A 12,322-nucleotide genomic window follows, 5' to 3' on the forward strand; every position below is an offset into this window, starting at 1 on the left:
GACGCTTCTTGTAGCTACCAAGTGTGGAGACGGCGCCCGCAATGCTTTATGGTCTTTGTTGTCCTTTGAGAGGTATGGCGTTAATAGCCTGTATTCAAATAGGCTAACATTTCTAGCGTAACTTAGGGATGCCTGTTCAATGTGGACTCTTTTTAATGTAAAATATTTTGAATTACAAATAGATAACTAAAGTGAGAGCTATACGCAAGATTTTTATTATTTATTTCTTTATTTTATTCTACTTTTTCAAAACACGAATGTTCTTTCGAATAAGGAGAAAAAAACACGACTTGGTCGCAATTCGAGGACTGCACCAGTAGATGACGCTGTATAATTGTAGAGTGACATAGATACATAGTGTACATAGATAGTACAAATCTACTTCGTATGGCATGTACATAGCCTACAGCTCACATTAGCGGAACAAAAATGTCACCGGTTGTTTAAAAATGTTTATTCAGTGTTTATTGTGTAGGAAATAATATTCTAATAATAAAAAACAAATTACATAACAAGTTCATCCGTACAAAAAAATTAATACAATGGTTTTTAATATTGAAGTAGACTACAAGTGTTACTTATGTAATTTGTCACCTGGTCAGTCACGTGATCAGTGAGCTAATTAGTGCCTTAGTGGCATTCTACCCGTCCTAAATGTCATGGTTTGCCTAGTGCGGTAGTGTGTTCAACCTGCCGGGAGGGGAGGAGGGATTTCACCCTAAGAGGATTGCGGCGATCGTTAGCTGCCCGCTGGCTTTGTCAAGGCATGCCGGTTTGCCGGTTGGAGTCCAACCGACAACAACGAGGTGCAGTTTTCCTCCCAGATACTTGGCAACGAAACCGGTTGGACTTGAAATCATGCGTATCGAAGCAGCGCAAAATCGATCGTGACAGTCCAAGATGACCTATGGTAGATTTTACATGGTGGGAGCGCATGGAAATCCTTCACCAGGAGTGCATCAGTACCAGAGAGCAGTCTCTTGAGGGAGTTATTGCTGACAGGCGGCTCCCGAAATGAAGACCAGACCTGCGGGGATCGGCAATGTCCATGCCGACTGGATGGGTTCGCTCCCCTCCAAGCTCAGTGCCATGCCCCTCAAACATCTAGCGGTGCCAGGTGAGTCCACAAAGCGTAAAGATATTTAGTCAACGGAAGAAGGAAAATGTACTGTGGTAATGTTGACTAAAAATAGACCTAACCCCACCCTCACGCCCAGCATAACAGGGGGAGGAACACTGCTGATTCCTTCATCACCTACTGATGCAGACGGAATCCTCTCTTTTTTCACCTTGATTTCTTGTTTGATTTCGATTTCAATTTTTAATTTTCCATCACCAGCAGCAGCTCTCCCTCTTTTTTCCAGGCTCTCACGACTCTTTCACTTTTTGGGTGGATGTGCATGCTCCTGTGGGCCCCGATCAAAAGGTTTATGTTAAGTATCTGGCTACCATGTTCAGTGTCTTAGCCAAGAAAGTCATGGTGAGGTGGTCCATGACACAGGTACTGGACTCAAAATCACTGCAATACACACACACACACACACACACACACACACACACACACACACACACACACACACACACACACACACACACAAATTAGCCTAAATGGTACATTTTTCAGATCTGTGTTTTACAGTCTAGTGTCTGTGTTTCTCAGCTTCTTATTATGTATAATGTGATGTGGTCTGTGTCGCCAGAACCTGACTTTTAAGGAGCAGCTGGATGCAGGAATTCGCTACTTTGACCTCAGGGTGTCCGCAAAACCAGGCGAGCTTGGAAATGAAATCTACTTCATTCATGGCCTCTTTGGACACAAGGTGAGCGGAGGAGTAAACTTTTACTGCCGTTTTGGGTTGTTATTGTGACTGTTGAGCTGGTCTCCCTCATTTACTTTTATGTGTTACATTTTTCATTTTAATCTGTCACAATCTGATATTTTCCTTCTGTGCTGAATGCTTTTGTGCCAGCTCCAGTCCTAGAATGCTAAAATGACATTTGAATACAAGCTTTCATTTTCTCCCAGTATGAACAGTAACTGTTTTCTTCTAGTACTGTGTTGCAGTTGATGTTGCTAATAGTGGGCAGAGATGACCTTAAGCAAGGATCAGAGGGTAACGTTTAGCTATAAAGATGGGTGATTCTTTTCCCTACACGAGGAACTCTTTGATTACAAAGATTCTGTCATAACTTGACCATGTGACTGAAGAATATTTAATAAAGAAATGCATATTCAAGATTTTCTGATGTCAGTGGCATTAGCAGCTGTAACTGTATACAGGTTGATATTTGACTCTATTAACCTTTATTTTGTGAAATATTTTGGTGGAGTTTTGCAGTGCCGCACTCACTAAAATATTTAAGCTGCTCTTTGGCGTTCTAATATGCTGACTTTTAAAAAGAACAGTAGCCTTTCTGCATCAGTTCATGACTGAGAGACTTTAAGATTTGTAAATTTGTATCCTGATCTCTGGCTCTTCACCCTGTTTTCTCACAAAGGTGAGGGATGGCCTGTTAGAAATCAGCTCCTTCCTGGGCAGACACAGGAAAGAGGTGAGAAGCACATTTTAAAAATTTCTAAACATAAAACATGTAAATAAATGAGCTACATTTACACTACTAACTGATTATGTTTGATGTTTAATTTATGTAGGTGGTGTTCCTGGACTTTAACCATTACTATGCAATGGAGGCAGAGCACCACGTTTACCTCATCAGCATGCTCCAAGAAGTATTTGGCAGCAAACTGTGCAATAACTGTGCGGTGGAGAACGTCACTCTGGACTATCTCTGGGAGAAGAAATACCAGGTGCGATCAGACTGCATCAGTACTGACGGCCTTTATTGCAAAAATGTTTGTGTGCTTGTTGTATGTAGCAACAGGTAAATGTATCTGTCAAATGTTTTCATGAAATATCATACTTGTATTCATTATATGAGTGGCAGAGTGAACAGAAATAAGTCACAACAATTTAAAAAACAAAAAACTCAGCTTTGCTTTTTCCAATAATCTCCCATCTTTAGAAATCATAGCCTTGCAGGCTTTTGGCCTTCACAGAAGTCATCTGGGAACATTTCAGCCTACACCTTATTAGGGTGCTGCCACTAGTGGGACTGGTTTCATGTACTTTTCTTTTGGCTATAGTGTTAAGCTGCACCCATGACAGCTCAGCAGGGCTGAGATTCATTCACTGTGCAGACAGTCAGCTAACTTATTCCTTAAATAGTTCTTGCAATTTGGAGTTATGTCTGGGTCATTGGCCTTTTGGAGGAGGAAAGTGGTTCCAAGTACGTGGTGTCACAGGCTATGGCAAGGTATTGCAAAATGGAGTGATAGTTTTTCTTTTTTCATGATCTCCTTAAGTCACGTGACTCCAAGCAGTCCTCCAGCACCTTCACTTTTACCACATTTCACAGATTTTCATATTTTTGATCCATTTCCTCAAAACTTGGACTCATGGTGAGATGCTCCAAGTAATAAGCACACATGTTGTTCTGACTCCAACAGGGGTACACCCTGGTTGGAACTGTTGCATAACTATCACAGAGAGGTGGGTATGTGTAATTTAGAGTTACCAATTAACCTAAACCCACTAACTGGAGAGAACCCACTCAGACATGGTGAGAGCATAAAAACTCCAAAGTTTGTGACCAGATGCTGGATTTGAACAGGAGCTTCTTGGTGTGAGGCAACAGTGCTAACCACCAGGGTCCCCTATCTCTAATCAGTTTGATATTTATAAAAAGCACATATTAAGTGACTTCCACAAACCTTTGAAATGTGGTGTACACCTACAAGTAAAAGGAGTAGACAGGTGTTCGTGTAGCGGTGTGTTAGCGTGACCTCTGTGCACAGGTAATCCCTTCCAACTGTGATTTTCCAGGGCAAGAATTAGTGGCAAGTATCATCCTATTAGCACTTGTTTCATAAACTAACCTACATTTATCCTTCCAGATTTTTGTAGCTAAAAACGTTTCAATTTTTCTTTGTCTTTTGGCGTCTCCGATATTACTCTTTCATATTCTTACCTCCAGCTAAGGTGTGAGTACTTCTGCGTCTGCATTACATTACTACAGTCAGTGCATGTTTATGTTCAGATACTATCATTCCTGTTCCCATGACCCTAATCTGTAACTGGCTTAGTTGGCAAAGAACAAGGAGATGAAGTGCAGGGCAGACAGTGAGAGTAGAGCACAAAGTGCACAGTTTGTAGGTGAAAAGGGCAGCTTTCCTCCTCACTCTTTTTTGGCATTATGAGAAACCCACAACTCAAACTTCTTCTGACTTTTCTTCTGTCACTGTGGATGAAGACTGTTCTGGTCAGATATTTTTCCAGTTACACATAAGCCCAGATTTAGACTTCTGCGAGGACTCTTTGTAGACACATCAGTGGCGCACATCGTTGCTGGTGTTTGTGCTTGTGTTTGGTGAATTGTGTTACCTTGTGGTCCTGTCCCAGTGTTTTGAATACGGCTGATAGAAACAAAACCCCCAAAATGCTGGGACTTTTTTACCTGCTCACTCCCAGCTCATTGTTGTGGTCGTAGTTGTGGACTGTGTTGACCCAACGTGTACTTATGTTTCTAGGGAGGTGCAGAGGTTACCTCATAGGCCATGGCATAGGGCTTCAGAGGGGTTTGTGGTTATGACGTAGCTACAACATAGATTTCCTGCTGAATATTAAATCTCCAGTAAGGGTGAAACATGCAGATACCACCATGAATGCTCAGTTATCTGTAATCATTCACTAACTTTGAGGTCAGGTGTTTCACCATGCTAGGGTCATTGGTTTGGGGGGGGGGGGGTATATTTTTTTTGTACTTTATGTTTTGCACTGCAAAATGGATCACAGAACTCGCCTGAAGTCTTTTTGTCTGCAGACATCTGATCACCAACTTTTATTTATTTTTTCTCTTGACAGGTGATTGTGTTCTACCATCATCCTTCAGCCCAAGGCGTTCCTGTCATGTGGCCTGGCAACAAGATCCCTGCTCCCTGGGCAAACACCACTGAGCCCATCAAGCTCATAGAGGTTAGAAAATAATAATCGTGTTTTATCTCTTGCGGTCTCCATTTTGTTCTTTTTCTAACTAAAGATATTTAAATGCATTCTCTTCACATGAGATTTATTCATTCAAATTTCTGCCTTCTAGTTCCTGGAAACTACGCTGAAGGAAAGAGACAAGCAGGGTTCCTTCCATGTATCCCAGGCCATCCTCACTCCCACTGTCAACACTGTGGCTAAGGGGTTGCTCTGGGGCCTGCGCAGCTACCTGGTGGAGAGGTCCGTGACTGCGATTGGATGGTGTAGAGGGAATCATGGATCATATTTGTATGACAGTTTTAACCTAACAACTCTGAAAAAAATCTCAAGAATAACTGCTTCCTCTACTGCTCATCTTCATTGATTTATTATAGTTTGTGGCCAGTAGAGGTCAGTAGATAGATAGATAGAACTTTATTAATCCCTCGGGTGGGTTCCTCTGGGAAATTCGATTTCCAAAAAAGCACAGCACCGACAGAAGTTACAGAGTTACAGAATAATATATATATATATACACACACACACACACACATACATATATATGTATACATATATATATATATATATATACACACAGAGACAATATAAATAAAATATACGAAGGGGATAAATAGAATAAATAGGAATAAAAATAAAAATACAAGTGAATTGCACATTTCAAGTATTGAGTCTATTGCACCGTTGACTATTTACAAAAGTATTGCACAAAAGGTATTGCACAGTGAGGTGAAGAGGCACTACAGCTTAGTTGTTCCCCCCTCCTTTGTCCTCCTGTTTCCCCTCCCTCTCCCCTCCAGGGAGGAGTTAAACAGTCTGATGGCGTGTGGGACAAAGGAGTTTTTAAGTCTGTTAGTTCTTGTCTTTGGGAGAAGCAACCTGTCACTGAACAGACTCTTCTGGTTGTTAATGGCCGTGTGCAGAGGATGTCTGGCATTGTCCATAATGTCCATCAGTTTCTTTAATGTCCTTTTCTCTGCCACTGTCACCAGAGTGTCCAGCTTCATGCCGACCACAGAGCTAGCCTTCCTGATCAGTTTCTCCAGCCTGCATGAGTCCTTCTTTGCTGTGCTGCTCCCCCAGCACACCACAGCATAGAGTTAATGGTGCTAATGAAATGCATGGAACAAAGTCAAACGCTGGCTTTGCACATGCCTTAAAAGGCCAGAAAAAGAAGAAATTCTAAAAATATTGAAAAACTACATTGCAAGAAACACTGCAGATCTTAGAGCACATCCTGTAACACAGTAAGTTATAAGAACATGTTTTGCATCTATCATTATATTGACTGAATCGGGGGAAAAAACAGTGCACAAAGCATAAATCAAAACTTTTCATAACTCTTAAGAGATTGTATTCTTCGTAAGCAAAGGCATATGATTTTCACTATTTGTTTGCTGTCATCTGGCTTTTTTATCATCAGTGGAAGTCTTGACTTGATGTACGGGTATTATACTCTCTATGCCCTTACATCTGCCACTGGGCACCAATATCAGGGTATAAAACTTCTGAACAGACACTACGGCGAGACAGGAGGTAGCCTAATTTTGCACTTCCGAGGAAATGGGATTGTTTATCACTGCTGGATAAACAATGTGACTTCCTGGTTTTGTTCTGCTGGTGACTGAAACATAGTGAAGAATCAGAGGGTGTTAGAAGTGATACGGCTACAGCATCGCTGTGTATGTGTCTATGCCAGGAACTAAAATATATAAAGCATTGATTCTGAATGGGGGCAAAGCACTCTCTCCCTGACAGATGGACAAAAATGTCCGTCCCTTTAATTTTCTTTCTCCAATATGTCCACTTTCTCCCACATTGTGACATATCTCAAAAGTCAGTCAACAGCTCTTAATGAAATCTGGCAGAAAGAGAAACAGTTAAGTAAGGAACTACTGATTAGATTTTTGACAGTGATGTAGACATAACTATAAAACTAAAAGACAAAACCTTGGCAGTGGATATTTTTTGTGTGTATTTGCAAGGTCATGATTTTGGTTTTGATTCAAATTTAAATAGCAGGATGTTCGGTGCAACAATAATTGCCGTAATGCTTTGCTTGCTGATACAGACTTTCTTCCTTTTTGGCTCTAGAAACCTGCCAACCATCATGTCCTGGGTTGAGGCTCAGAAGCCAGGGGTGGACGGAGTCAACATCATCACCTCGGACTTTGTGGACCTCACTGATTTTGCCAACATTGTAATCAAGCTAAATAACCTGCTGTTGTCTGAACAGAACCGCAAACCAAGATGACACACGTTTTCATACCAGGAAGACTGACATGGTGGCTTTGAGTCTAGTGGCAAATTTTCCCTGCCTCTCTTTTTATATTGTTCACAAACGGCTCTGGTGCTGCTGGTAGAGCTTCAGTGTATTTGCTTAAGGACACTCAGCATTAAGATGTGCAGGGATGGACTCTGTATGAGCTTGGGTCCTTTAAAATAAAGCCTTTCCATTTTTAAGGAGCTCGTCAGCTAACTTTCAGTCTGATTTTAAGTTGTAGATGACTTTCTTAGCCTCAGTTCTATGAAGACAGTCCAAAAGAGGGAAAGAAGTGAGAGCTCAGATGAGAGAAAACCAGGCATGCCCAGCTGCATTTTTTTACCATCTTCATAAGGCAGACTGAGTCGTGTCATGCTGGAGTTCTGGCTGCATCTGCAGATTCCTTTTTCTGCTTTCCCTTTTGAGGGAAAGCTAGAAATACATCTCATATTTGCTACTAAATGGGACTGCCAGGCAGGTCACCAGATTGGTAGCTGCTGTACATTTTCCCTTGCATGATTATATGACTTTTAACCTCTCAGGTGCTTATGTGGAAGTTCATTTGGATGGTTTATCAATATTACAGATGTGAATTTGGTTTATTTGTATTTTTAAATGGTCTTATGAAATTACTGACTTTGTAAGTTAAGATAAGAGACAGAATTGCATGTTAAAATGCTGTCTGTAGGCATTTTAGCCACTATTGTATGAACTGCACGCAAGGGATTAGGATAGCTTCTTTGTTGGTTTACAAGATAAACTCTGTGTGAAAAGAAATTCTTGATATGATTGCAATGGAACTCATTTGTATTTCCAACATACTAATGACTGTTGAAACTGGACCAGTGAGTTAGGGTTGGCTTGTTAAATGTAGACTTGGTCTTTTTCCAGTAATTAAATGAACTTGAGGGAAAAAAAGACATACTTAAATTTTTTTCTTGGTATTTTTATTTATATGTTAAGCAATGCCTTTTTTTTTTTTTTTTTTTTTTTAATGAAAGAGAAGCCAGCTGCTCTCTCATTACTTACTGAATTTAACAAGCAATGCAGACTATGGCACCTTTAGGAGGACTGCATAGGAAAAGCCCAGTATGGGTGGAAATTGCGCCGCAGTTCCCACAAAACACATACAAATACACACAAATAGCTATATATATCTTTATGTTTATCGTATTTTTCCCCCTTGGTCTGTTTCCTCTTACAGTGCTTAAATGTGCAGAAATAGAACTAGTCTCCCAATAAATGTATGTTGGAAAGGAAGTGAAGAGTATATGGTTGTGTACAGTATATGCAAACATGTGGATGAGGGTTCATTTAAAAACTGTTATGCTTAAGATGAAACCAAATGCCAACTGTTGAGGTCTTAAATGTTTTTGCTTGTTTGATAGTGTGCATGTGCATCAGTGTGATTTACAGTCTGTGTGTGTGCCTGTCAGGGCCAGTGATTATTATGCATGCGTGGACTAGAGCAACGACAGTCACCCTGCATTCTTGTGGTCAGACTAGAGTAAGCGAAGAAAATGAGACAGCACAGGAAATGTCATATAAAGAGAAAGGAAGGAGTAACAAAAATAGACTTTTAAATGAAGGTAGATGACATGAAAGATCTGAAACAAAAGGGAAGAATTTAGTTCAAATAGAGCTGAAGTTGTAAAATTGTAGCAGGTGGACCTGTTGCAAGAGAGCGATCAGAACAGCTGCCTTTTCCTGCAGCGGCATCATCATCTAAAAGGGAAATGTTGTTTTACTTTTTAACCCTGTCCTCATTTTGTCACTCACCGACTCACTTATGTCAAATAGCCTGGTGTGTCCAGGCCACATTGTTGACAAGGTTGAGTGTGGTCACCAGGCACTGCGAGGTCCACACACAGACGAGCAAAGGCACTTTAATTGTGGAGTAATTACACATACCATTGTAGGCAAGTGGGAGAGCAGGGAGCAGCAGTTCGAGCAGCAGCTCGAGCTGAGAACATTCCTCTGTTGTTTAGATTGGTTCTGTCTTTTGCTCTCCCCTTAGTCTCTCACTTAACTGTATCCCTGTTGGCTTCCCAGGTTTCAAAGGAGAAGACGATCTAAGCGTAATCACTCAGATGTTAATAAAATCCTGCAGTATTAACTTTTTCTGTCCAGCCGTTTATAAAGACTGCTGTTCTGAAGCTGCTCTCTACCCAGTAAGGTGACAATACTGACACAGAGCTCCCCTAAACTGGTTGGGCACCATAGCTGAGATAGTTCTACAACTGTGCCACTTTAAGCAGTGGTATTTCTGCCACTTCACATGTTCTCATGTCATTTCTCTCTTACCAGGTTCAGAACTTCCTTCATCTACCTCAGTTGCCAAAATATTTTCTCTGGTTACAAGGCACGTGTGTTAAACTGGTGCAAGGCAGTGGTTTCACATATGAGTAATCAGGGTTTCCATTCATTAAATCTCTGGTACATCTGTGGTGTGAAGTGTTTTAACCAAAACCAGCCTTATACACTCCTGTTTGCTAATTTTCTCCTTAAAACCGCTATGACTAGTGCAGGGATGTCAAACTAATTTCACATCGTAGGACACTTACAGCCAACTTTGATCTCCAGTGGGCCAGACCAGTGAAACACCCCCTTTCTGTCAGTGCACAGAGGTTCAACTACAAATTTAATCTCTGACATATCTTAATATAACATAAATTGCTTCAATTAAGACAGCTAAAGATAAAGAAATCTGTCAGCATCACTCTTTGAGCTTAACTGTGAGAAATAAATGAGAAATATTACCAAAGAAATTCTGGTATTTCATTGCCCATCCTGTCCTGTAGTTATAACAAAGAAAGTTCTTATTAATTCACAGATTGTTTTTTTTTTTTAATTGTGAAACCACTGTTAAAAACCAAATCTCCAAACTGACATTTCTATAGTAAATGGTGAAAAACCTGGTACTTTTCTGTCATTTAATTGCTTATCTTTTACCTTGGTGTTACTCCTAAATATACAGTTACAAATCCAAAAGTTTAGGCCCTCTTTTGCGTTTTCCAAAGACATCCAGTAAGCCGGATCAGAGTCTTTGCCAGGTGGATTCAGGCCTCTGGACACCCCTGGACTAGAGTGCTAAAACACACGTAAAATGCATCTGACACTGTATCTAATGCCTATAGAAGTTCGGGTTGAATGACAGCTGACAGCTCGGACTTTTAAAAAAAAGTCAGATTCAGGTTTTGTCAAAATTTGGAGAGTGTGATCACTTTCCAAAGAGCTCCAGTGCTCCTGGTACACCTCCTGGGGTCACATGAGAATTGTGGAATCCATTCGGGAATGCCGTCTAACATTTGGTGGCCTTCTGAAACCCACATGCTCTGGGATGATATCACTGGGAAAGCTTAGAAGCTTTCATTGCTTCTAGGCAACCATGCAAACATAATCACTTAAGAGCTTCTGGAAATACTTGAGAAGAAAGAAAGCTAAAAGGAATAGCAATTTTCAGGCAGTATTACCCAGATAAGGTCTTAGCTGTTCCCTTTTTAAATTCTTTCTCATTCAGGACTGATGGATGCATTAGCTGGTACCAACAAAAGTTTTAAAAAGTCCATGAACTTAATTTAATGTAAAGTAAACCTGATATTTTAGATTCTTTAGTGTGCTTTTGGCCAGTTAGAGTGTCATACATACCAGGTGTTGTGGAATGCTAGGAAGCAGTGGAGAAAGTGGAGCACGCTGGGTGCACAAGTTCTCTTCCTGTTTATCCATTAAGGGGTCCACTCAGTGCCTGAGAGATAAGATAATCTAGAATCCATGAATGTCCTATGTCAGCATGGACTTTTTGTGTGTGCGTGCGTGTGTGTGTCAGCAAACTTTCCTTGACCTTAGTCTAAACCAGAGGACCATTTTCACTTCTATATTTATCATTTTCTAACCAAAAGAATACCTCGTGCATTCTGTCCTCAGCAAAATTCTGCATGACTTAGGTTTTATTATGGCTCTGGATCATTCCTGTTGTTGCTTCATGCAATCATTGTTATGAACTGTAACGAATGCAGAGAATCCTGCCAAGTAAAACTGTTTTTGTGTAATCGAGAACTGATGGCATCTTCTTGTGCCTCGTGATGTCTTCAGAGAGCTGCATGACTGGACATGTAGCTGAAGTTTACAAGTGGTGCACACAGCTTATGCAAACAGCAGCCTATAAGACATTTGCAGTTCCAGATATGTAGATCAAATAATAAAGATTATCTAGAAGTGGATTTACACAGAGAACTACGAGCAATATTTTGTCAGAGAGGAAAGAAGGACTCTTTGCCATTAAGCGCACACAAGAGGCGTTCACATTTCTTTCTTTACTACACCTGCATCCATGAGGTATGCCATGGGCTTTTTTATGGTTATGCAACTATATTGTTGCAATTAATAATGGAAATAAAAGCCACAATAGCTTTACTTCGCTGAGAAATATGCCTCAACAGGAATTTAACCTCCAGAAAACCTTCAGTGTTCTTTATCACTTTTCTATGCAAGATGGATCTGCTTGTGTAGTGGATTTGAGTGTGGATATTTACAGTGTCACACTATATGAGTGACAGGTATTCATGGTCAACCCTAACATAAATCCCTATATCTATATGACTTTATATAATAAGCTTGTTATTCACTAAACATCATTATATTCCTTTATTGTTCGGCCTAAATGTTTTTTAATATATGAACCATTTACCACGTTTAACATCCCCCCAAGTTTTTTTTTCTTCATAGAGACAAACTCTCAGTATTAGGAGTGAATGAGACTGCATGCATGCATGTTGTAAAATCATTAGATATCCTTATCAGCTGCCAAGGCTGAAATAATGCGCTCTCTCTTTTTCTTTTTATCCTTCACTCCCCTCTCTTTGTCAGAGGCTTGAACCATTTGATGAAAGGTCAAGTGTACTTTTCTGTAGTCTGTTAACACCTGCACATTAAACTCAGCTTGTGTGAGTGAGTGAGTGAGTGAGTGAATGAGAGAGAGAGAGAGAGAGAGAGAGACTCCCTCCCCTTGTTCCTTATC

General features: G+C 40.5%; 1 protein-coding gene across 2 annotated transcripts; it reads left to right on the plus strand.

Annotated features, from left to right (window-relative positions):
• The first annotated feature begins 10 nt into the window (after positions 1 to 10).
• Positions 11 to 8,094, plus strand: plcxd2 (phosphatidylinositol-specific phospholipase C, X domain containing 2). 2 transcript variants are annotated; one of them, XM_026179339.1, is made up of 9 exons: positions 11 to 72; positions 673 to 1,117; positions 1,365 to 1,501; positions 1,701 to 1,820; positions 2,500 to 2,553; positions 2,654 to 2,809; positions 4,923 to 5,033; positions 5,155 to 5,333; positions 7,137 to 8,094. In XM_026179339.1, exons 2-9 carry the CDS (start codon positions 1,015 to 1,017, stop codon positions 7,294 to 7,296), a joined length of 1,020 nt encoding a protein of 339 aa, XP_026035124.1. In that variant the 5' UTR covers positions 11 to 72; positions 673 to 1,014; the 3' UTR covers positions 7,297 to 8,094. The 2 variants fall into 2 exon arrangements, with proteins under 2 accessions (XP_026035124.1, XP_026035125.1); XM_026179340.1 differs by lacking the exon at positions 11 to 72 and having other exon boundaries at positions 674 to 1,117; positions 5,155 to 5,285.
• Positions 8,095 to 12,322: the final 4,228 nt, after the last annotated feature.

The sequence above is a fragment of the Astatotilapia calliptera genome, chromosome 9 (assembly GCF_900246225.1).
Source record: "Astatotilapia calliptera chromosome 9, fAstCal1.2, whole genome shotgun sequence".
Taxonomy (NCBI): domain Eukaryota; kingdom Metazoa; phylum Chordata; class Actinopteri; order Cichliformes; family Cichlidae; genus Astatotilapia; species Astatotilapia calliptera.

What these genes read in the sequence shown, in the direction of transcription:
- plcxd2 (XM_026179339.1), top strand. Translation starts at nt 1,015, where the DNA reads ATGAAGACCAGACCTGCGGGGATCGGCAATGTCCATGCCGACTGGATG. An exon ending in TGAGGTGGTCCATGACACAG is followed by an intron (nt 1,502 to 1,700) that starts GTACTGGACTCA and finishes CTGTGTCGCCAG; the next exon opens with AACCTGACTTTTAAGGAGCA. An exon ending in ATGGCCTCTTTGGACACAAG is followed by an intron (nt 1,821 to 2,499) that starts GTGAGCGGAGGA and finishes TTTCTCACAAAG; the next exon opens with GTGAGGGATGGCCTGTTAGA.